At 42.1% G+C, this 25,223-nt stretch overlaps 1 protein-coding gene across 6 annotated transcripts in view; it reads left to right on the top strand.

Moving 5' to 3' along the window:
* The window catches only part of NDEL1 (nudE neurodevelopment protein 1 like 1), a 48,113-nt gene extending 23,137 nt beyond the window's left edge, over window positions 1-24,976 (top strand). For 3 of the 6 annotated variants that reach the window (XR_014217137.1, XR_014217138.1, XR_014217139.1), the window contains exons 2-11: window positions 5,608-5,705; window positions 8,565-8,718; window positions 9,723-9,871; window positions 10,668-10,804; window positions 11,855-12,028; window positions 12,769-12,860; window positions 13,850-14,001; window positions 17,238-17,370; window positions 18,711-18,735; window positions 23,756-24,976. Coding sequence is in view for 3 of the 6 variants with exons in the window: in XM_082213880.1 (XP_082070006.1) it covers window positions 5,614-5,705; window positions 8,565-8,718; window positions 9,723-9,871; window positions 10,668-10,804; window positions 11,855-12,028; window positions 12,769-12,860; window positions 13,850-14,001; window positions 17,238-17,337 (1,050 nt within the window). In the remaining 3 variants the exon portion in view is untranslated. Of the gene's footprint in view, window positions 1-5,607; window positions 5,706-8,564; window positions 8,719-9,722; window positions 9,872-10,667; window positions 10,805-11,854; window positions 12,029-12,768; window positions 12,861-13,849; window positions 14,002-17,237; window positions 17,371-18,710; window positions 18,736-23,755 lie in introns of those variants that run through there. The other 3 variants (XM_082213882.1, XM_082213880.1, XM_082213881.1) reach the window with 3 other exon arrangements.
* Window positions 24,977-25,223: the final 247 nt, after the last annotated feature.

Genomic DNA, 25,223 nt, shown 5'->3' with positions numbered 1-25,223 from the left:
GTGACCTCAAAACATGTGTCTTTGGGATGTGATCAGAGAGGAGTCTTAGAGATGTATCTGGCAGAATTCAAGCTTGTCTGCTGTCCATTTGTCTCATACGTGTGCTCTAATCTTACACATCACAAAGATGTGTGTCTGTGCCATTTTCTAGTTGCTTTCCTACATAGATTGTAAGAATACAATTAAGGAATAATACTGTGGATAACATTTTTTAGAACATTGTACTTAGTGGTACATATGCACACAAGCTTATTTTTCAGTTTGAACCTCTGCTTTGCAAATCCTTTTTCTTTTTTGAAGGCAACACAGAAGCTGTGGCAGTGACTCTGGAAGATGGGCTTTATTCCTAATTCTGTTCAGACGCTATGCTGGGCCAACTGGCAATCCCCCTTCCAACTGCTCCCCACACTTTCCCCAGATTAGTGTTAAGTATAATTAAGCATTTCCAGTGTAGCCATAGTTACCACTAGGCATACGTTGCCTTTAATTTGGAAATTTAATTTAATTTAATCAGAGATTGAAATTAGCTAGCCATGGTCAGCAGTTACAGTAGGCTCACATATTGTGTGGGGGTTATGTTCCGGGGGCTGCATGTAAAGCTGTAGAAAAGTTCTTTTGGGATGCTCTCAAGCTGCTAATGACTTGACTGGAGTGCAGTAGAGACTTTCTTTAATATTAGGTGTATGGCTCACATTCAGTGTTCGAAACTGCTATTGTTCTAGGTGCATTTTGCGACAGGGAATTTCATTAGTGCGAGCAGTTTCTGAAGATTTTAGATTAGAGCTGCAGAGTGGAGGGGGAGAAGAGAGTTATCTGTTGAGGACTCCCTATTCTTGAAGACTTTTTTGCATTCTTAGTGCACATTTACATTTTATTTCCTTTCCTTTCCATTAATTGGCCAAACAGAGTTTACAAATCACTAGTTATACAGTGGTACCTCGGGTTACATACGGTTCAGGTTACATACTCTTCAGGTTACAGACTCCACTAACCCAGAAATAGTACCTTGGGTTAAGAACTTTGCTTCAGGATGAGAACAGAAATCGTGCTCCGGCGGCGCGGCAGCAGCAGGAGGCCCCATTAGCTAAAGTGGTGCTTCAGGTTAAGAACAGTTTCAGGTTAAGAACGGACCTCCGGAACGAATTAAGTACGTAACCAGAGGTACCACTGTACTCGCATTAGACTTTGCAAAATGTCATAGAATCATAGAATCATTGGAAGAGTTGGAAGAGACCACAAGGGCCATCGAGTCCAACCCCCTGCCAAGCAGGAAACACCATCAGAGCACTCCTGACATATGGTTGTCAAGCCTCTGCTTAAAGACCTCCAAAGCAGGAGACTCCACCACACTCCGTGGCAGCAAATTCCACTGTCAAACAGCTCTTACTGTCAGGAAGTTCTTCCTAATGTTTAGGTGGAATCTTCTTTCTTGTAGTTTGGATCCATTGCTCCGTGTCCGCTTCTCTGGAGCAGCAGAAAACAACCTTTCTCCCTCCTCTATGTGACATCCTTTTATATATTTGAACATGGCTATCATATCACCCCTTAACCTCCTCTTCTCCAGGCTAAACATGCCCAGCTCCCTTAGCCATTTCTCATAAGGCATCGTTTCCAGGCCTTTGACCATTTTGGTTGCCCTCCTCTGGACACGTTCCAGTTTGTCAGTGTCCTTCTTGAATTGTGGTGCCCAGAACTGGACACAGTACTCCAGGTGAGGTCTGACCAGAGCAGAATACAGTGGCACTATTACTTCCCTTGATCTAGATGCTATACTCCTATTGATGCAGCCCAGAGTTGCATTGGCTTTTTTAGCTGTCGCGTCACAATGTTGGCTCATGTCAAGTTTGTGGTCAACCAAGACTCCTAGATCCTTTTCACATGTACTGCTCTCAAGCCAGGTGTCACCCATCTTGTATTTGTGCCTCTCATTTTTTTTGCCCAAGTGCAATACTTTACATTTCTCCCTGTTAAAATTCATCTTGTTTGTTTTTGCCCAGTTCTCTAATCTGTCAAGGTCGTTTTATAGTCGTTTTATAGTCAATGCTGTTGGAGGATTTGACTTCATGCTTCATAAACCACCTGTTCTGAGAACCTTAGCCTGCTTTTGAAGTCTTTATCTGCTTAGTTTTTCACTTCCTCTATACTTCTGTGGTGTTTTTGCTTAGGACTGTTTCGCGAAGAGGCTGCCTGGAAACTTGCAAGCAAAGATGTACTACATTTGAAATCCCTTCTCCACAATGATTGCCAATTATCATCTTTCTGGAAATTGTGTTATCCATGTTATTAGGCCTAAGCCACAACATAATCAACTTGAAACAGACTGTATTTTTCCAGACCTGTTGAGTTTCATTTCTAAGAGGCCTCTGAGAGCAAACTACTGTTGCGCTACTTCAGTCATGCTTGTTTGAAGCGTCTCATGTTGCCATTTTGGTGCTTTAAATTTAAACTGTAAATCCAAGTGAAGTCCTTGGAAGAAGTCATTTGAAAACAGCACACTATGGGGTGGAAGAACCCACAAATAGTTCATTCCTGGGATGGCGCAGACTGTTTTAAATAGTACCTTGGCACAAACACCATTGATGTTACCACACTGAGAAGGCAGAGTCTGCCAAGTCCCAAAATGCCACTTAGCAATTTGATCTATTCCTTGAGTCACTTATTGCAATGATGTCTGTTTACATGCTAGGGTTCTTTGTCCCAGTTCAGGGAGACTATACTGGATCAGGTGCATTGGTTATGATCCAGTGTAGTTGTGTGATTGTAATGGGGGTAACAGAATGTAAGAAATGATAGGTCAGCAGCTATATTCTAGATGGACACAAAAAAGTCAAGGTAATAATAATTAAATAATAAATTAATAATAAAAAGTAACCCATAAGTTGAAACAATAACATAGACCAGTGACCAAAATATTCACCTCCATGACCTCCAATCTGTTAGCCATTGGACAATGATACTGTTTTTATGAAATTATCATTTAAAAATTGTCCTGTACAGTGGTACGTCGGATTACATACGCTTCAGGTTACATACGCTTCAGGTTACAGACTCCGCTAACCCAGAAATAGTGCTTCAGGTTAAGAACTTTGCTTCAGGATGAGAACAGAAATCTTGCTCCAGTGGTGCAGCAGCAGGAGGAGGCCCCATTGGCTAAAGTGGTGCTTCAGGTTAAGAACAGTTTCAGGTTAAGTACGGATCTCTGGAACGAACTAAGTACTTAACCCGAGGTACCACTGTATATGGAGTAGATTTATATTTAACTTATAAGTCACCTTGACTTTTTTGTATCTATAAGGTATTGGGCAGGAAATACATTTACCTTGTTTGTTCTTGATTACTCAGTGTTTATATTTCTCCACTATCATTATTCATGATACTTTTCTCAAAGTACTGGCCTCAGATGATACTGCTATTTAAGAACTGTAGTTCTTAACTGTTATATTTTTTTCTTTGTCATGTTTTATACAGTAAGATGAAGTAGAATACTATGTGTGTGCTTTGAATGTTCAGGTCAGAAATGTGGGTCACAGAAATGTGGGATGCACCAGTTTGTTTCCCTGGAGGGAGAAATGACTATTGATGCTTGTCAGAATTCAGGAGTATTCTTTGGTTAACAGCATTAGAATCTGTACACATGCGGAGGATGAAAAGCTATTGTGAATGCAGTTCATTCCTTCCTGTGTGGCACCTCAAAAGTTAGTAAAACAAATGCCTTCTTTGTAGTTGAGTGGCTACAACATTGACTCAGATGCTAGCAGTGATCATCTGTTGAAGGAATGGGGGCTTTAACAGTGCTCTGGAAGGAAGCAGCTGACTAAATTTTAATTGTATTATTATTATTTTATTTTTCAAACTTTTGTGGGAATATGATTTAAGGGCAGTAAAAAAGTATATATAATGAGTCCTATTGGCCTTTTAAAAAATTGAACTTGCTTTTGATATCTAACTTTATTGGTAATCTTAATGTATATTTACTGTAACTTGCTAAGAGGTTTTGATCAAGTGCTATATAAATCCTGTTAAATAGGAAAAATAAAACAAGAGGAACAAATGCTGCTTGGAATCGTGCACTACAGAGGGCTAAACTAGATGTGTTATGAGAGATTGCCTATGTTTAACATTTTAAAAAGCTTCAGTTATCTGGATTAGGGTCATAGCACTAGGGGGAGTGCTGACCAGGGTTCTTTGCAAGGAGCTTGCAAAAAAATGCTTTTGCATTCTTTGCAGGTCGCTTCAAGGATTGACTGTAGAGTTCCGCATGAGGAAATCAGTAGCACAGTTTTTTTGTTTAATGTATTTTTTATTAAAGATTTCTTGGTTTATAAAAGTATGTGCAATGACTTTTTTCAAGTTACATTTTCTACAGATCAGTTTCATTTGTTGAGACATTAGTGTTATATTAGGAAGAAAAGGGGGGAAGAGGTGGAGGGGGCCATGGTGGGTGGGGTCAGGTGGCGATTTTTCTATTTTACTTAATGTATACGTGAGGTTTTGTGTCAGCGTCACTTGTGCAAGTTCTCTGCTAGAAATCAATAGCACAGTTGATACCAGGAAGCTTGAACTGAGCACCTATCAGCATAACCAGGAGTCTACTTTAAGGTTGTGCACCGGCAACCATGTTTCCACCTGCTCTCAGCTGATGTCACATACCATGTCAGATTTGGAACAAGTTTTGTGTAGTATAAGGGAGATAGCAGGCTAAATTGGGACCCATGCTGGGCCTAATTGGGTCACAGTCTGGAGATTCCCCATACCTCTAGTAGAGCATCTAGCCTCCATCAGCTATAGTGCTTTGTCTATGCCTTCAATGTAGTCTTGAAGTGCTACCCTATGTGTTGGCATGCCAAAGCAGTTCATTATCTTTGTGCTTCTGAACAGATAATGTTGTAGAGCCACTCTGCCAATTTCTATTCATTATTCAGGTGCTAGAGAAAGGGCAGTTTGAAACCTTTCAGCCCCTCACTGTCTGTAGGGCAGGAACAAACCTTTGCTCGGCTTAAATGGCTGACCAGACTTTACTTCTATGATCTTATTCAGTGGATGATAGAAGTGTTAGTTCCAGTAATTACAGGTCTTACCTCCTGGCTGAAAAACCAATGCCTGCTTTAAAATGTGATCATTTGCATATTCCTTAGCTGGATTTGTTCCAACTCCGTTAACCCTTCTTTGAATAGCATGGTACATTTTGGGTGTGTTTTTATTTTGTTTTCCCAAAACATTTAAAGTGGGATTCAATTTAAATGCAACAATGCATCTTCAGAGAACTCTTGGTGGCCTGGCTCAACCCAGACTAAAGGTAAAGGTAAAGGGATCCCTGACCATTAGGTCCAGTCGTGATCGACTCTGGGGTTGCGGCGCTCATCTCGCTTTATTGGCCGAGGGAGCCGGCGTACAGCTTCTGGGTCATGTGGCCAGCATGACCCAGACTTAAAACATTTTAATTGCTGATAAAAAAATATGCCAATCACCCATACTCATTTCTTTTGAGATGAATAGAAGGTGAGGTATAGTTCTACTTGTTGCTTTGGAATGCTGAGAGTCCTGGGGCTTGTCTGAAACCAGTAGGCCATATCAGGAGCTTCCTATTAAACACTCTGGATTTTGCAGGTGACCATGATCATGGACTGTGAAGAAATCCCTGAGTTCTCATGTCCAGAGGAAGAAACTGCATACTGGAAGGAGTTATCTTTGAAATATAAACAAAGGTATGGTTCTAGTAGTAGTTTACTGAGTTTCATTTCTAGGTAGTTAATGCATTTAAATTGCTTTCTTTGAGGTAACCTTTTAAATGTCTGTCGCAGCAGTAAGAAGCAAGTGCTTGGAAGCCACGTGTCTTCAGCAAAGCTGTGAGCTATGTGCTCTGGGATGCAGGAATAGAATTTCTTTGTCAGTAGTGGCCTTGCACTGTTTGAAATCTGCCTTTGCAAACAATGGGGTCCTTTATCATCTCAAGAATGCTGCTGATTGCTGCCTTTGGCAGATTGTCTCATGCTTCACTGTGGGGTTAAACTGTATATCTTTAAAAGTTCTAGTTTTACTGAAGTTTAGTTTAGGTACAGTGCAGCCTAATTTTGGTAAATAAGGTTGTTCTGAGATTATAGGAGCTTCTGACTCCCTCGAGTGATTAGGATGCTGTTTAAGCCTCTGATTCTTGTATATTGCATGATAGCAGCCCAGCACATGCATGATCTGAATGAATTCAGTTTCCTGCCTGAATACTGGTATGGAATGAAAGACAAAGACAGCCATTATGGGCTACCAGAAACCCCCACCCCACCCCCACAGAGATTAGATAGATAGTAGATGCATTGTTCTGACTTGGTGGGTAATTTTTGTATAGTCTTGTAGTCTTGTTAGCTTCTTCTTGCCTAGAGCAGTATGGTTTGAAAAAGAAAAGGAAAAAAAAGCAGTGATGTTTGCTTCCTAAACAAGGTGTGTGGTGTGAGGTTTTTAAGGAGTTAACACAGGGATGGGTAGAAACTATTGGGAAATTTGCGGGGGATTGGCAGTGGTTTTCAATTTTTTTTAGCAATAGCAAAAAGGATTCAACAGCATCCTCAGATTATTAGTACCTTGTTTATTCATCACTTTTAAGAGTCTCAAAGTGACTTAGTTTTTTATCTAAAGGCACTCATCCAGTAATATTGTAAAAAAGTTGAAGCCTACTGTACCGAAATAAAATATTAACACCACAAACAGGCCAGAAAACATACTACAGTATTATCCCAATTAATCGAAAGCCTGGGCAAATAGGAATGTCTTAGCCTGGTGTCTGAAAGCTGACAGTGATGGTGCTAGGTTTTCATAGGGAGAGGTTTCCTGCTTGGCAGGGGGTTGGACTCGATGGCCCTTGTGGTCTCTTCCAACTCTATGATTCTATGATTCTACAAATGGATAGCAACCCTTGAAAAAGCCCATTCTCAAGTTGTCACCCTCTATACCGTCCTCTGAAGAGGCACACAGAGAGGGGCCTCTGAAAATCCCTGGGTTTGGGTAAATTAATCCAAGGAGAAGTGGTCCCTAAAGAATTGCGGGTTCTGAGCAGCATAAGGCTCTATAGGTCAAAACCCACACTTTGAATTGCACTCAGAAACTGACGGTTAGCCAATGTAGTCAGGCTAGATCGGTGTTACTATGTTCAGACCATCTGATCCCAGTCAAGTCAACAATCTAGCTGCTCAATTTTGCAATTTTGTAAACTGGCTGCAGTTTACAAATACCTTTCAGTGGTTACCCAGATGTGGGCACAGAAGCTAGGCCATGGGTTGCAAGCTGAATGAGTGCAGGAGACATGCCTAAGCCTCTTTGCAAAACCTTCACTTTTGCCTTTTGCAGGGACAGGATTCTTTAACATCCAGCCACACTTACTGTAGTAATATTTTTAGAAAATAACTTATAGGGAGAGCCAGTGTGGTGTAGTGGTTAGGAGCAGTGGACTCGTAATCTGGTGAACTGGGTTCGCTTCCCTGCTCCCCCACATGCAGCTGCTGGGTGACCTTGGGCTAGTCACACTTCTCTGAAGTCTCTCACCTCACAGAGTGTTTGTTGTGGGGGAGGAAGGGAAAGGAGATTGTTAGCTGCTTTGAGACCCCTTAAGGTAAAGGTAAAGGTAAAGGTACCCCTGCCCGTACGGGCCAGTCGTGTCCGACTCTACGGTTGTGCGCCCATCTCACTTAAGAGGCCGGGGGCCAGCGCTGTCCGGAGACACTTCTGGGTCACGTGACCAGCGTGACAAAGCTGCTCTGGCAAGCCAGCACCAGCGCAGCACATGCAAACGCTGTTTACCTTCCCGCTATAAAGCAGTCCCTATTTATCTACTTGCACTTAGGAGTGCTTTCGAACTGCTAGGTGGGCAGGAGCTGGGACCGAAAGATGGGAGCTCACCCCGCCACGGGGATTCGAACCGCCGACCATACGATCGGCAAGTCCTAGGCACTGAGGTTTTACCCACAGCGCCACCCGCGTCCCATTTGAGACCCCTTAGGGTAGTGGTAAAGTGGTATATCAAATCCAAACTCCTCCTCCTCCACCTGATTTCAGGTGACCTCACCACAGGAAAGATGGATTCTGGTTGCTAGGGGAAAAGGAAGGGCAAACTACAAATATTCCACTGTTTGGAGGGTAAGTTAGATGCAAGAGAAGTGCACTAAAGGGGACGGGGAAAGAGCAGCTCTCTGGGGCCCCAGGGTTTTCTACTGCTTGGTGTCCAAACAACTTGTTTATTAATCTCTTTATTAACTTTAAACAGTATAGCATCACAAGAGACACAGTATTTTGAATAAGCATGTGTCTCAAGTGACACAAAGGATTCTATTGTTTGGAAGACTATTTTTTTTCTTTCTATGGGGATGCACATAGATAGTGTGCAGCAATTCTTTCAGTAGGCTTTCAGCAAGAATCGTGGTTAACCTCCACACAATAATGCTTCACATAATGCAGCAGTAAATACTTTTGGTCCTTTTGAGGTTCAGTGGGAAGAAGTAGTTAAGGGCTTGCTAATACCATATTGAGAGGATGGAGACATGGTTGGAGTAATGCCTCACTCATCATCACAATTCTTACAGTTTCCAGGAGGCCCGTGACGAGCTGGCAGAATTTCAGGAGGGCAGCAGAGAACTGGAAGCAGAGTTGGAGGCTCAGCTGGTACAGGCTGAACAGAGGAACCGGGACTTGCAAGCAGACAACCAAAGATTAAAGCAAGAAGTGGAAACTTTAAAGGTACAACTGCATCTGTTAGCAGTGTTGGTGGAGGCAAATCTGGAATAGGAAATTATCGTTGCATTTATAGCTCACTTCATTATCAAGACAAGTTTCCTGCTTGGCAGGGGGTTGGACTCGATGGCCCTTGTGGTCTCTTCCAACTCTATGATTCTATGATTCTATGACATTGCTCTAAAGCTACACTTAGGTTTCAGGGCCAGTTAATTGCGGCCTATCCTTTTTCTTATTTTTATAGTCTCCTAGCCCACCAGATTTTCGAAAGTCACTGGAAAGTGAGCAGCCTAACAAGCCCTGGAGCTTAAAACTAGTGCTTTATGTCTATTAAAGGGCTTTTAAGAGTGAACATTGGTGTATTCTAATGCCTTTTATATGTGAAAGGACTGCTTGGTGCTATGAGTACACTATTGGAAGAGAAGATGTTTTGGCAGAATCCTATCTGAAAGGTGTATGCATTGCTGTTGGCAGCACTCTGGTTGCAAGGCTATAAGAGTTTAGTTGCAGTTCAAAGACACAGTGAACTGCCATACTGCCTTGACATGCTTCTGGAGATTTGCATTCTCTCCCATAAACCTAAAGATACTGTAACTTGGATCTTCTGTACTAAGAGTACTTGGTTACTTACAACCATCCAGTATAATGAAAAAACATGCTTGCTTTATGGTCTTTGATGAGGGCTTGAGCATACTGTATCCACTACACCCCTTAAGACAAGCTGTCCCTATCAGTATGAGTCTCTTAGCTGAGGGGCTCTTTTGTAGCTACACATCTCATATGTGAATTTGCTTTTCAGAAATGTGGTAGGCATTGACGAGAAAAAGAGAAGGAAATTGGTTAAGTCCTGCTGGGTGTCACTTGGTCTGCTTATATAGGCTAGGTAGTCTGTAAATGTATCTGCAAATATGAATGTGAGTTTGAGGAAGTAGCACGGGATAGCAGGAATGCTTCTAAATCACTTTGTTAATTTCAAAGCAGCAGAATACTTAATACTCTTGTGCTTTCAGGAGAAGCTTGAGCACCAGTATTCACAAAGCTACAAGCAAGTGTCTTTGTTGGAGGATGACTTGAGTCAGACCCGGGCAATCAAAGACCAGCTGCATAAATATGTGAGAGAGCTAGAGCAATCCAATGATGACCTTGAGCGTGCTAAGAGGTAAGGGTCATGGTGTTGGGTGGTAGTCTGTTCCCTTCCTGAGACAGATATTTCCTTATATTGCCTTGCTGCTCAGGTTTTTGTTTCAGTAGCTTCCAAAGAACCTTGTATGCTATAAATAGTGAATTGATACTGATGCAGTTGTGTAACTAAAACATCAACAGTGCTTATCATATTTCCAAAACCTCTTTCATGTGGTAGCCTCTTGGGTTAGCAAAAAATATGATTGAATTTTGAAGCGTTAATGTAAAACACGCAATGACTATAATTTCCATTTATACAACAAATTATTTTGCACAGTCCCCATAAAAAAATATATGTACGTGTGTAGTGTTTGTGCCTGGTTGGACTGATTCTCTCCAGAATGATAAATTAGCATTCAGAATGTTCTGTGAGGAAAGTGGTCAATGATTTCTGCTACATCTACAGCCCACAGGATCAGGTTGGCACCAAATGTGCCAAAAAATATTATTTTATTTTATTTATAGTTAAGTATATATAATAGTTAAATATTGTACATTGACAGAAGTGCCTGGCGTGCTCTGGTCCATGGGGTCACGAAGAGTCGGACACGACTAAACGACTAAACAACAACAACATTGTACATCATGAATAGGAGCCGCAAACACCTTTAAAATGAAATCCTGCTCTCAGGGGTTTAGGGCATCCTTGCAAATAAATTCAGAAAGTTTGCTGACCACAACCTAACCATGACTTATAATATGATAGCTTTAGAAGTGACTCTTGAATGTGCACTGAAGAGCTGTATCCTCTGTTTTTCTCTGTGTGTGTCTAGGGCCACAATTGTTTCCTTGGAAGACTTTGAACAAAGACTGAATCAGGCCATTGAGAGAAATGCCTTTTTGGAAAGCGAGTTAGATGACAAGGAATCTCTGCTAGTTTCTGTACAAAGGCTGAAGGATGAAGCAAGAGGTATTGCTAAATTAATGCTTAGTTAATGAAGATGGAATCTGGTTGTGAAGGAATAAATAGGAACTTTTAGAATGAACCGTGGGTACAAATGTAAGCCAAATCATAATATATTGTCATATCGTGAAGTTTAGCTGGCGATATATTAGGATGTTGGAAAGCAGGTATTGCCTAGCCATACTGGGAGGTTCATAGAAACAGTAAAAGGGCTTTGAACTACTACTGGTTTCCAAGCTCCAAACAGCCAGGTGAGTGCCTGGAAAGTTCACACAAGGTATTTTGAGAGATGGGTGGGGTTGCCCACCTATCAATCATGTGATGTCATAATGATGTCATGTCATATTTGGCTTACAAGGCTGATCCTGATAAGGATTTCTGATAAGGATTTGACCTGTGGAGGCAAAAAGGTTTCCCAGTCATGCTTTATGTAGTGGCTATCATATTTCAGAACATGAATCAACGATTTATTGGACATCAGCAGACCAGATTTGATGAGGAAATACATATTAAGTAACTTTGACTGGCTGACTGGGCTCCCTTTCTTTCTTTCTTTCTTTCTTTCTTTCTTTCTTTCTTTCTTGCTTGCTTGCTTGCTTGCTTTGAGGCAGCCTCAGCTCCTGGCCACAATGGAAGTGTGAGGTGCTATTCAAAATATGAATATACTGTGTCAGCCAAGCAGATGCTTGATTGCCAAGGAGTACATTCATAAAAGCTAGTGAGAGGAGGGAGGTGAATTTACCTGATGGGCAGTTTGCCTTTGCTTAAGGCTTATTAGTTATGCTACTTCTGTGTAACTTGCATTGATAGACAATGGAAATTGTTCATTATTGACGTCAAGCTTTAGTTCAAAGGAAGTCTTGTCCAAGTTAGGCTTTGAGATCAAGTCATGCAGCTCCAGCCAACGTTCTGGTTTGTGTCTCATTCGGCCTTTACAACCTACTGTGATGGTAGGAATCTCCAGAGAAATGAGTACAACAGAAGTTGGAGGGTAAGGTGGATGTGTTCTCTGTGTAATGGGACACATCTGCAATATATTCTTCTTCAAACTCACAGATTTAAGACAAGAATTAGCAGTACGGGAAAGGCAACAGGAAGTGACCAGGAAGTCAGCTCCTAGTTCCCCAACCTTGGACTGTGAGAAGATGGATTCAGCTGTCCAAGCATCACTCTCACTGCCGGCAACACCTGTTGGGAAAAGCTGTGAGAACAGCTTTCCCTCTCCAAAAGGTAGAACACAATACACATGTTATGCTCTGAATGATCTACTGTTTACATTGTGTGTGAATGTAGAACTTGCACAGTTCTTGCACAGCTATAGTAATGTAGAAATAGTGGGCCAGTCTTAGAGTAGAAATTAAAGAACAAATTTTGAGCCATATAAAGCAACAAAGATTTATTTGTGTATTAATTAAGACTTATTTTTTTCCACCTGGTCTGGGAGGGTGTGACCCTGACTGACTCCAGCTACAAAAGCTGAGGCTGCTGAAAGAATCTTGATCGGGTTTTTCGTGGTGTGTATGTGTTGCTGCTGTTGCTGGGGGTTTTTTTGCATCTTTATTTTGTATCTTATTTATGTGGAAATCGTTCAGTTTGGTTGTATACTTTTTATGTTTTGTTTCTTTTTTATGACTATTTTTGTTACATTTTTTATAAGCTGCCTTCAGCATGTTTTTAACTTTGTAAAGGTGGCATACAAATAAAATGGTTGGTTATTTTTCCATTGCTTCTTGTTTTCGTTATAAAATCCTATCCCATATAATGGAAATGTAGATATTTGAAGATTGTGAGATAAGGTTTTAGGGAACAGACTGAGATAGTTGGTCTTCATAAATACGTGTAGAGGTGATATTTTCCCAGAGAGCAACTGTTCTTGGGGCCAGGGAACATGAGTAGGCATGCTCTTCATTTTCCTTTTTTGTTCATATGTACATCCATGTGACTAGTCTGTTGTCTTTTCCCTTCTGCAGCTCTTCCCAACGGTTTTGGTACCAGTCCCCTTACTCCCTCTGCCAGAATATCTGCGCTCAATATTGTAGGTGATCTCCTAAGGAAAGTTGGGGTAAGAGCCTTTCTTTACTATCATGACTTATTTATTCTCTCTTTCAGAGTTCCAGGCTATGTTTAAAGCAGCCTAGGACTTTTCATTGATACTGTTGCATACTGATTCTGTCACACTCTTTGTTATGAGATGGACTGTAAACAAGGATGCTAATTGAAACAAATGTATTGTTAATAGCATTGTGAATGAAGGTATCTGCTTCAAGATGTTTGAGCCATCTCTCTCTCTCTCTCTCTCTCTCTCTCTCTCTCTCTGTGTGTGTGTGTGTGAGTGAGAGAGAGAGAGAGAGAGAGAGAGATGGAATTAGTTCTCTTGGGAACCAGTGTGTGTGCTCCTGGCTTACTCACCCTAGATAGTGGCAAGCTGTTGTTGTCTTCTCTTTACCCCCCTCTCACCCTGCCCATTGCAGAATTCTGTGTGTGTGTGTGTGCATTGAGGGGCGCAAAAGTGGATGGGCAATGCTTAATGAAATCTTAGAGCATTCATCTCACAAATCCCATTAAAGATGTTAGCTCAGAATATCCTCCTATAGTCTGTTGTCTCTCCAGTCACATCCCAGTTCTGATGGTTATTTGCATATTCTTCTAGTATTCCTATTTTCCTGTAACAAATGCCTCTAGTGCTTACCTTTTTTGCCAGCTGCTCCCAGCTTTTCCAAGATTTCCTCATAAAATGATGCAAATTTAAATTTCTACTATTTTTAACATTTCGAAGGGCATTTTGGCTTTTCAGTAGGGGAGTTCTCCTCTGAAGAACTCTGGCCTGTCCTGCATTTGGGAATCCATGTTCTATTCAAGAGCAGATTTTTCAAATCAGCTTCTCTTACTAAGAATGTGACATAAGTGGAATCAAAAGATTGACTGACTGCCCTGAGTCATTGCTCCATCTTATATTTTGTTGAATCTGCTGATGTTGATTCTATTTCTCCTATTCCCTCATTAAGGCAAATTACTTTAAATAAAAAACTCTGTTATCTACTTCTTTCTCAGGCTTTGGAATCGAAATTAGCTGCTTGTAGAAACTTTGCGAAGGACCAGGCATCGCGGAAATCTTACATTTCAGGGAACATAAACAGCAGCATGATAAACAGCAATGGCATGAAGTTCTGTCATTCAGGACACACGACATTCTATGACAAAGCGTAAGTTCTGGTTGTGCTCAATGTTTCAGGGATGTAGTTTGTATGCTAATAGACAAAAGCTTCCAACCTTTGGCCTATGGACATATTTCCTGTGGATATAGGGTGCAACTTAAGGAAGCCCATCATCTACAGGCCTCTTGTTAAGCCAGAGAACAGGATACCTTGACCCTCTGAGGATGCGAATCTGAGCTTTCATGTTCTCCAGTTTGGCACCTAAGCTGTAGCACTAGGAAGCTGGCTTGGCAACCTTCAAGAAATTGTAGTGGGCCCTTTAGAGTGTTCTGTACAGTTGGGGAAAGGTGTTAATAGCAAATAGTGGAACATCACTCAAAATAAGCAAGGCATCATGAGGTCAGATTTGTTTGGCTTACTGTGACACTTCATGCTTTGGTTTCTTCCCAAGAGTTAAGTGAAGCTTGTTAAGTAAGAAACAACCTAGCCTTCACATGCCATCAGTGAAACTCGGGAGTATTCCATCATGGCTACCACGCATGTCTAACAGAATGTTGGTTAGTAATGGCGGTGAGCTGAACTCCCACCCTCATATTTGTTGGACCATTTGTCCCCTTAGGAAAATGAATATGTTTTCCATTAGATTTCAAGATGGACAGAAGAAATTTTTGTGGGTAGTGGTGGGCTTGGACTCACTTTACTTCTTAGAATGAGGAGGCAGAGGGTTTAGGGTCAACAGGACTTTTCCCCCCTGAGTGTTAACTGTCATGCTGTTGTGTATGCGCTGATTTAGGTAAGATCATGAAGGGGAAGGGTTGGGTTAACTCACCCATTCCTGCACAAAGTTGTCCTGATCCAATTTTTTATTTTTTAAACTATAGGGCAGTGGTGGGAAATAGAATTTGGCTGGTAAGCCAGATCCTTAGCTCCCCCATCTGCAGTGGGACACTTTGACAGCTGTAGTGTCAAAGTCCTGCCCACTTGTCAGTCACTTGATATCACAATGTCAGGTGACCCATTTTTCCTAGGCAACACAGCTCAAAGTCAAACTGTGTCGCCAAACAAGATTGCAGCGAGGCTTGAAGTTGGTGCTGATCAGCCAAATTTAATAGGTGCTGCATACAAGCCCCACTTGCCAAAGAGTAGTTGGGAGTATATTCTAAGGCTCCTGGTTATTCCTTTCTCTTGCATCGTTACCTCATATATGGCATCATATATGATGGCAGGTGGGCATGGCTTAGGAAAAATGGCCTCACAGGCCATATTAAGGACTCCTGGCAGAACAAATTAAACTGTGGGCTGGAGTTTTCTCAACCACTGCCATAGAGAATGTGAAGGACTACAAGGTTTCTCTTCCTCTGTCATATCAAGTACAGGAAGACAAACTTGGGAATGTTTGAAATGATACACATTCTTGGTAATTTCATTATAAAATGTAAGGTAAGGCCCTTCCACTCTTTCCACTGAGAGAACTTTCTCAGAAATTCTAGCCCTTTATGCCCTTCCCCTGCAAATGGGCAAAAAGAGCTGTGCCAAAAATATCAGTCCAGCTCTAGTTAAGGGCTGTTTGTTTGAAAAGTTTCAGGAGCTATGCTGCCTTGAGCATTTGTGAGGTTTTAAATAGTGTATGGTCAACCATGTTCCTACTCTTTTTGCAGAGATTTGGAGCCACTGCAAAGAAAGCCCTGCTCTATGCCACCTTCCCCCATACTTTGGATTGTGGAGGATCAGGGTCATCCTTAAATTATCCTGCACAGAGATTGTTTAGGTGAAATAAACAGGGAGTTAGGCAATGAAGTTGTTGCAAAACTGAAGTGTTATGTTCACTGCAGCCTGCACCAGTTGCAATCTAACAGCTGCATTTCTAGTACCTTTTTCAAAGGCAGCCCCTGACAGACCTCAAGACAGCAGTCTAACCTAGATGTGACTAAGTGTGATTAGGACAAAGTGTGGTACATCTTTCATGTGCAAAACTAAATCCACATAAGCAGCTGAGTCCTTCAGACGTTTGGGAGGGGAAATGAAAGTAGAAGCTCTGCTGGCTGCCTTTGTGCCTGGCTTAATGATGTTTTCTGTATAGCTTACAGACCAAGCTGCATCTTTGCCATTTGCACAAAGGTGGGATAGGAAATTGCTTGTGGATACACTTAGTCTCAATGTGAATTGGGTGTGCCTTCAATGTGTGATTTGCTTCTCATGGTCATGAATCCAGAGGCAAGCCTCTTAAAACCCACGCTTGCTATCTTGAGCCATACTGTGAACAGTAAGCAGATTGTAAGGTAGGAAAGGGTCACTCCATGCTGGGCTGCATGCTGGGCTGGTTTGTGTAATGCAACATGCAGTTGACCTGCTGGAAAAATTCATGGTTTGTGTATATTTTGTATTATCCCTCTATTGCTGCAGCAGTCATTGTCTCACGTCTCTTTTCAGGTCCTTTGTGCTTTTTATCTGCTTAAGCTCATTTTATATTGGCTTTTTGTTGCCCTCTCTTCTTTTTGCTTTCTGCTCATCCCTTCATTTAGAACACCTTGGCTTTCCTCTTACAAGTCTCTCTCCAAAATTCTCTTCAGGTTTTCCCAAGTCTCATTCTGCACTTTTGCAGAAATGATTTCTTTCTGTTTGGTCCTCTTTTTTTTTTTTTTGCCAGTCCCTGACCTCACCTTGCACTATGCCATATCCCATTCAGTGCAGAACTCCCTGTTGTTTATAGTAACTAGTACAGACCTTAAACAACTGAATTGGTAAACAGTACTGTTAGGCAGCTGTAGTCCTACTTTTGGGCAGTGGTTAGGGGATTCTCGCAGCTTGTCTCTTGAAGAATATGTCTAACAGAGATCTGGTGATCCTGTCTTCAAGGTAGTCCTGGGGAACAAATAACAACGACAAGCTATATCCCATGAAGCAGACACACAGGGTTTTCTTGAGCAGCAAGCAGGGAGGTATTCAAGTTGTTCAAGAGTGTGCAGAGAAGGGTCAAAGGCCACACTTTTCTCAGTTCCTTCTGCTTTTCGCCCCTATGTTGACACTCTGTGGCCTTGCATCCTGTCCCTCTTCCTTTGCTGCTTCTACTTCTCTCTCCCCCACCCACCCTTTCAGTCCACCTGCGATTTATTTTTTATTTTTTGCATATTGTTAAGCCCTTCTGAGTAATTGTGAATTGGCTACCATCTTATTGCCATGCTAGCCAGGGCTGTATCATGGCATGGGAAGTGAGCTTAGGCATGCTATTTTTTCTCCTTCTCCCCTGTTTGTTTGTTTCTTTCTCTCTCTCTCTCTTTCTCTAGCCCCTGTAGTCTTCTCCCTGCCCCCAATTGTCGCTGGATCCTGAAACAGCCACGCATGTTTATGGACCCAACCCAATCTGCTGCTGCTGCTGCCTTATGAATGGCCTATGGTTGGGTGGTGGGACTGATTGAGGTAACTCACACATTGCTCTATTGCTGGCTTTGCCGCTATTCTGCTAGTAGCAATTGTTTACACTGTTGACTCTCTATGGTGCATTGGAATTGAGTGGCTATTAAATTGGGGTGTGGTGGGTACTGTCCTACCTAGTGATATGCAGGAACAACTTGTTAAGGGCCCCTTATATGGAAAGTTAACTAAGTCATTTGTTGAAACTTGAAGCCAAGTGAGCTTAAGTGAAGTTGGAAATTGTGACTGAACCAGAGAATAAACCAGTTATTCATGTCCTTGTAATGCTGAAAATTGGTGATGGCTGATAAGTGGCTGAGATGACTTCATGCAAACTCATATTTTGAGCTCGTTAGACTAGGGATGAGGAACCATAGGCCTGTGGGGTATATGTCATCCCTAAGACCTCCCCATCTGGCCTACAGTGTTCCCTTCCCTGCTACAATTAAATATGAAAAAAGGCTTTTCCCAGAGCATTTCAGTTTGTCACAGCTAGGAAGGAAAGTGTTAATATTCCCTTTGCACCAAAACACCCTGTGCTCTGCAATTAAACTTGATAAATAGCCTTCTGTTGCCCTCAGTAGGTTTTTCTCAAGCCTAATTGTTGTGATGGTCTGTCACAGCCCATTTGCAATCTCCAGAAAATCTATCACTCCTCCAGGAGTTGGGCTTCAAAAACCCCAAAATACTGTTTTCAAGCCAAGTTGGCTGGGGGAGTAAATGCATGTGATATGAAGGCAGGTGTGTGTATGCAATCCCTGGAGGGTTTATATCTCATCCTGCTTTAGATCTCATTGCCAAGAGTACAATTGTGTGTGTTCCTTGCTTGCATTGTAGTAGCACACATTTCTATCGCAGAATGAGAGCACCATCAGCAGAGCACGCTTTAGATCCCAGCCCAAGCCAGAATTCCATGCTGGTGTCTTTGTATCTTATGTTAGCATTAATGTACAGCGTTATCAAATTCTAAACACAGCTGTATTGATGTTGTACAAGCTAGTACTAAAAATGGTCTCTGGTAGGCCATCAAAGGACCACTGACTATATTATTAGAAATATATACAGTATACATGAATGCCAGTTGTGTAGGCAGAACCCCTAATAGCAAAGTGTTCCCAAAGCAAGGCAGATGTGTAGATGGTAAACTGGATTGATTTTAGGCATCTCTAATCTTGCTGTTTTAGTGCTATGCTTGGTGGAATTTGGAAAGCAATTCCCCACTTTGGCTTTAATACTAGTTCCTAAATTGACTTCAAGAACCTCACCTTCATCAGTGATGCCTGGAAGTCTTTTGACATAACAGATATTTTCAATATGAATTGTTTCCATCTCTCCTTTTTGGATAGGTCAGATTCCCTGCGCATTTCATGGGTAATTGCAACTGTTTTGGTGTGATGCCTGATGCGTGGGGATGCGAGTGTGTGTCACTTATCAGGGATGTGTGGGGCTGAGATACTAATCTTGTGACTGAATTGGTTTTTGGTTTTTATTGCCATGTAACTAGATTTATAGATTTTACGTAACAGGATGCTATACTTCTACTGAACTCTTGTCCTCTTCATGCATGCCACTTGAGTGCGACAAATACGTGCCAGATTTGAGGTGTGTGCTGTGTACAGAAATGAAACTTCTGGAAATTGGCAAACCATGGAAAAACAAACCCTTAGAAATTTTGAGACAAAATAATATATATATAAGTACTTATTCATCAATTTCAAACTTGAATATAAAATGTATTGTGTAAAGTTAGTACTTTAGCAAACAGTACAATTTAATGAAATTTTAAAAACAAATGCCTTAGTTGTATTTGAGCATCAATTACAAATAGGCCCAGAAATAGAGTTACTACCTGCTGAACCTTACATTACATAAAGATAACTTTTTTTTGTAAAAATATGAAAAAAATGATCACATAAAGCAGGAACAATCAGTATTGTGATAAGCAAAATGAAAGTTTTTAACAATTAGGCCTTGAAACAGTCCACCGTCCATAGCATTTATGCAGAAATGGGAAAAAAACCCAAATTAATAAAATAATAATAATCTGGAAACACAAGAGGGGATAGTGGATTGATACCACATATCACAAGCAAGATTCATATATATCTGCTTTATATTCAGGTGGTGACCTTTTCATGTGGGGGTTCTATTCCCAGCCCCCATAAGCGTCAGTGGAGTGCGTATAAGCCTTCATCTGGGTCCAAAAGGACCTGTGCGTCTGCAATCATATGTCAGTTGGGCATGCCTAAAATGGTTGCCGCCTGTATAACAGGATTGAGCTCTTTAGTCATTAGTACACAGCAAGTGTGGAAGGCAAGGGTAAAAATACCATAAATAAGCCACATGAAACCCTAATTGAACAATAAAGCACACCCTTGAAAATACCCACAATGAATTTTGATTCTAATCGTGATCATAGATTCCAATTTCCTTTTCCTTCTCCATAATCTGTGAACTGAAGGTTTGCTGCTTGAAACAATATTTGCATGTTAGCTTGTTTCTTAATTCATTGTGTACTTAATTTGCATCATTTTATTTCATGCTCAAATTTCAAGTGGAGGAATTTGGAGTAGGCATTAAGAATTGTGCACGTCTTCAAGAAGTACCTAACACTTTACATCAGAAATTAAGGAAGTAAGATAAAGATGAAACAATATTTTAAAGCCCTGTATTAAAAGGTGTCATTCACATTAGGTTGACTCCATTGCTGGTGGAATTCCCCTTGCCTAACAAGATTTTACCTGCCTGTTCTTCATTCTGCCCCTGCCACCAACAGACCTCCAAAATCTGCTCCAGGTTTAGAGACCTTTCAGAGAAAATTCTGACTGTGTGGAAGTCTGTTGCAGATGAGGAGGGGGAAGTGAAGTCACTTTGCTCAAATACAGAAAGCTGCCTAATCATTGGTCCCTGTAGCTCATTATTGTCTACACTGATATATTGGCTCTCTAGGGTTTCAGGCAGGGAGTCTCTCCCAGCTCTAGGTAAAGGTAAAGGTACCCCTGCCCGAACGGGCCAGTCTTGACAGACTCTGGGGTTTGTGCGCCCATCTCACATCTATTGGCCGGGGGCCAGCGCTGTCCGAAGACACTTCCGGGTCACGTGGCCAGCGTGACAACGCTGCTCTGGCGAGCCAGAGCCGCACACGGAACGCCGTTTACCTTCCCGCTGGTAAGCGGTACCTATTTATCTACTTGCCCCCGGGGGTGCTTTCGAACTGCTAGGTGGGCAGGCGCTGGGACCGAGCAGCGGGAGCGCACCCCGCCGCGGGGATTCGAACCGCCGACCTTTCGATCGGCAAGCCCTAGGCGCTGAGGCTTTAGCCCACAGCGCCACCCGCGTCCCTCTCCCAGCTCTACCTGGAGATTAAGCCTGGGACCTTCATCAGGCAAAGCAGATACTTGCCCAGTGCTGAGGTTTGAGCCTTTTGTCCATAATTCCAAAAGTGAAAATAGTTCATAAGTTTCAATTTTTCTTCCACAGCGTCCTTTCTTTTTCATTGAAAAATGGAGGGGAAAGGCCTTGAAGGGCATTCCCCTACCTCCCTATTCATTCTTTGTCAATAGATTTCTGTTTAAGAAGGGGAGAGGAAGTCACTGCTGAATGTAGTCACTTCTGCTGTTTGAGTGAGAAGTATGCCACAGGCAAGAAGCTTTGCCTGCTTATATTGATGCGGCATTTCTCCAGCTCAATCTGCTGTTGAATCAGGAAAGCAGAGGGAGGCTTTAATGGGCCTCCTGCCTCAGCCAGTTCTAAGGAGATAAGTAGGCTAGAAATGGCTGGCCGACAGTTCGCTAGGGCTTTATTGCATCAGAACTGCAGTTCAGTGAATGGCCTGGATTTGAACAGTCTTGTACCTCAGTTCTCAGCTGTTACCATGACATTCCTTGTGTGACTAGTCCCAGCACTTTGCGTGGTTTTTGTAGGAACAGGTTAGCCTATAATTGCCTTAAGCCATCTTCAGAATATCTGTGACCTAGAAATGGTTTTTCTTAACTGTAGGGCTCACACCACCATCATTTAGCTTGCCCTGGGAAGCCCTAGCAGTCCACTATATGCCTGCTAATCAGTGAATTGTACAATTGACCAAGACAATCTCTTTTCAGTGCTAAGTGAACTTCCATAGCTGTGATGAACCCTCCAGCTGCAATCTGTGTAGGAATTGTCTCTGTCCAGTATGGGACAAGCTATGTACTGGGAGAAAGTTTGGACATATATATTGGGTTTCACTTCAGCATCATCATTGTGTGCTTAATTTGTGCCCAAGCCCAGTACATTTAAAAACCTGAAATTGGAAATAAACATCAGTATATTCAAAGGGCTGTGTACATATTTGTGGGTAACACCACATTAGTGTATCTGGGAATACTAGTCAACAAGTTCAGGTCTATTTAGGAGTTGGACTCCTCATCAGTGAATGTTTGTATTCCAGAAATGTTGTCCCCTGCCTGTAGGTTTGGGAGCCTAGAACTATGCATAACCATGACCTTGCTGGAACTTTCTGAATCCACCTTCTAGTACAGAATCTGGCATCGCTCCAATTCTTGGTGATTGGATTGCAAATTTTGAAAACACAGGCAATTTGTGCAAAACCACTTCACCTGGATGGAGCATATAATGGCTAGGTCATTCAACATGTTCTATCATCCTATCTAAATGTCCAATGCCATGGATCTGTCTATTCTCCCAGGACACTTTTCTGTTCATTAGCATCATAAACACCTCTGTCTCTACCACACTAAAAGTAGCTAGGGGGTTGCATCCAATTATATTCTGCTAATAAATGGTTTCTTGATCCATCAGAGGCTTATATGAATTCCCCCTTCCCTCTGCAGTCCACTGTGTGCACACATACATTCCAGAGAGTTGGGGAGCCCTTGAAGTGGGTGGGGGTTGGCAGGAGAAAAGGGGACTTCCATTCACTGAAACCTCTCCTTGAATGAAGAGCTTGCTGTGGGTCTAGGACACAATTAGATAGATTGAACCAATGGGAATTCCAATTCATTGGCAAAACTAACTACAGTGGTGCCTCGCAAGACGAAATTAATTCGTTCCGCGAGTTTTGCCGTCTAGCGAATTTTTCGTCTTGCGAAGCACGGTTTTAACGGTTTAACAAAGTCGTGAAAAGTTTTCGTCTTGCGAAGCAAGCCCATAGGGGAATTCGTCTTGCGATGCAAATCGAAAACGAAAAAACCTTTCGTCTAGGGAGTTTTTTGTCTTGCGAGGCATTCGTCTTGCGAGGTACCACTGTAACTCTGAAACACTTCTGTCACTCTGCAACTTTTGAATAATTGAATTTGAGACCTATTTCTTAGCTATTGTAACACAGCCCACAGCAAAGATTTAACTAGCTCTGTGAGCCACCTAGTCCTTCTTTATGTAATTCATTTTTGCTTTTCTTCTGGGTTGCAGCAGCAGGAGAGTGTCCCACATTTGCATGCAGCCTAGCTCTGGGGACTTGTGGTAAATTATGAGTCCCCTCTTCTAGTTTTTCAAATGGAGATTAGGTCTAAGAGCAAGAGGTAGAAACGGAGGTTGGTTTGGTATTTGTGTGGCAGCGGGGAGCACCTCTACATGGAGGTGTGATGTTTGGTCAATGCATATTGTGCGTTTTGATACTTCTCATAGCTTTCTGATAGACTGGAAAACTTGGATGATAATTTCTGTGTTTGGTTGTGTGGTAATGCTAAGGCAACATACCATACAAAGTTATTTATGCACACCTTGATGGTAGTGAAACATTAGTAGTTTACAAGAAATATTAAAATTATCAGTTTAAAAGATTAAAAAATGCCAACATCTGTGACTGAACAGGCTTGTCTAAACAAAAATGTTTTAAGCAGGTGGGTGTAGAACAGGATACACTAAAGGTGTCTGTGTGGTGTCAGTAGGCAGCGAGTTCCAAAGTATAGGTGCTGCCACACTAAAATACCCATTTCATATAGCCAGATAGGCTTACAAAGCATTTGGTGTATTTCTGGATAAGCAAAAAGCTTTGTTACCCCTGATGACAGCCCCAAAGGCAGATGTTTCTATTGAATATATAGAAAATGCATGTGTACTTTGCCTTTTTGCAGTTAGCCCCCAAAATTATACAATTGTAAAATATAAACAAACATACCAAAATTGAAAACAAATGGAAGACTATTCTGAAAGGAGACAGAAGTGTCTATCAAGGGACTTGCCCTTGCTGCATGCATTTTGGGAACTGAACTATTGGCCTTTAGTTTGCAGGATTAACAGTCCTTTGGATTTTCACAATTCAGTTTACACACTTGGCTAGCCCTTGCAAGACAAACAGTTCAGCATTGCATGCGTTTGTGACATGGCGCAACAAGTGCAGTTTTTATCTGTCGGTACTTCTTGTTGACCATTTTCTCTTACTGTTCCACAGGGCAGTCAATGGCTTTGACCAAGGCCCACCACCAGGTCTAGGAGGGTCCAGACCATCATCAGCACCAGGCATGCTCCCGCTGAGTGTATGAATGGGTTGCAAGGCCATGATGGGACTCTAATTAGTTCGTGAAGGAACAAGAGCTGCTTGCAAAACTTTTCCGTTAGTGCCCCCTGCTGGAGCTGAGTGGGTTGTAGCACTCAGAAGCTGCCTGGAGAAGATCCCAGCACACACAGAGCACTCCTTATGTCAATACAGTCTATTTTCTTCTATTTCCATCGTGGACGTTCTTTAACGTGGTCACCGCTGATGTCTGTCTCACAGGATGTTGGAGTTGCACTTGCCTAAATCACCTTCTCCTGCTGCCCCACCCTCCAGTTTTGTACCTCTGCTAAGTTGGGTCTACTTTGATGCTGGATGGCCCCTTAGCAACTCCTCCACCTCCTCCCCAAACTTTGCACATAGGCACACAGGATCCCAGTGCTGTATTTCTTTTCCCCACCCTGCCCCCTTTCTGGATGAGACAGCTCATATTCAAGGGAAGCCAGGGAAGGCCTAGAACTTCTCTGGCCAGCTGATACACTTGGGATGCAGGATGAACCTGTATGGACCTTCCATACTCCCAATGAAATGATGGTGTATCCAACGGGCTTGAGACCTGATGGAGCAGCCCTGCTAAAGATCTAGCTGTGGTATCTCCTCTGTGGAGCACAAGAAATGTGTGTGTTGTGCAATTATGTCTCTGTTCACCAAAGCTGGTAATTTTTAAAGTAGAGCAACACCTGTTTAATTTTTTTAAAATTTTAGTCAGCTTCATCCTATGCTGCTGGCTTTTGCCTATCTTATTTCAATAAACCAGTGGTTTGGGGCTCTGGCTTCTTAGTGAGATTTAGTGGGAATTGCCTAAGAGCAAGGGAAAGAGAAGGGAGTAAAAGCCAGAGCAGGCTAGGGGCAAATTGCCACTCACAGCTTGGATTTTGTCAGCCCTTTTCTTGTGTGTCCTTTGCTGCATTTACTGTTTACATTTGTTTTACTGTACATAGGTTTGTAAACATAATATCTTTGCCTAAGATATTTGTACATAACTTGGGCTTTGTAGCTTTATTTATTCAGAATCTCTGAGGCATGTTTTCCCTAGGACAGTGTATCAGATTTCTGTGGTGACTGCCATCCTGTGGTTCAACGAGAGATGGTCCAAAAATAAAGATCTTTTAATGTGGACACATTGGCTTTTGCAGAAAAGATGCTTCTGCCTATGCTTTGTGTGTTGTTTTGGTGAGTGGGTGGTGTCACTGTGGCAGCTGTTGAGCAGGCTCTTCCCCTTATAAAGTTGACACAAGTTCCCTTCCACAGCTGTGGCTAGCTGTCAGTAGAGGGTAAATACGGGAAGTGAGTGCATCTACAGCTGGATGTGGAGGTGGTTGATCAAAGAGCATCCTTTTTCATGTGTTTTGGAATTGTGGCAGCC

Source organism: Podarcis vaucheri, assembly GCF_965113315.1.
Source record: "Podarcis vaucheri genome assembly, chromosome: 2".
Classification (NCBI taxonomy): Eukaryota; Metazoa; Chordata; class Lepidosauria; order Squamata; family Lacertidae; genus Podarcis; species Podarcis vaucheri.
The sequence above is the reverse complement of the archived record's forward strand: the minus strand, read 5'-3'. Positions and strand labels throughout refer to the sequence as shown.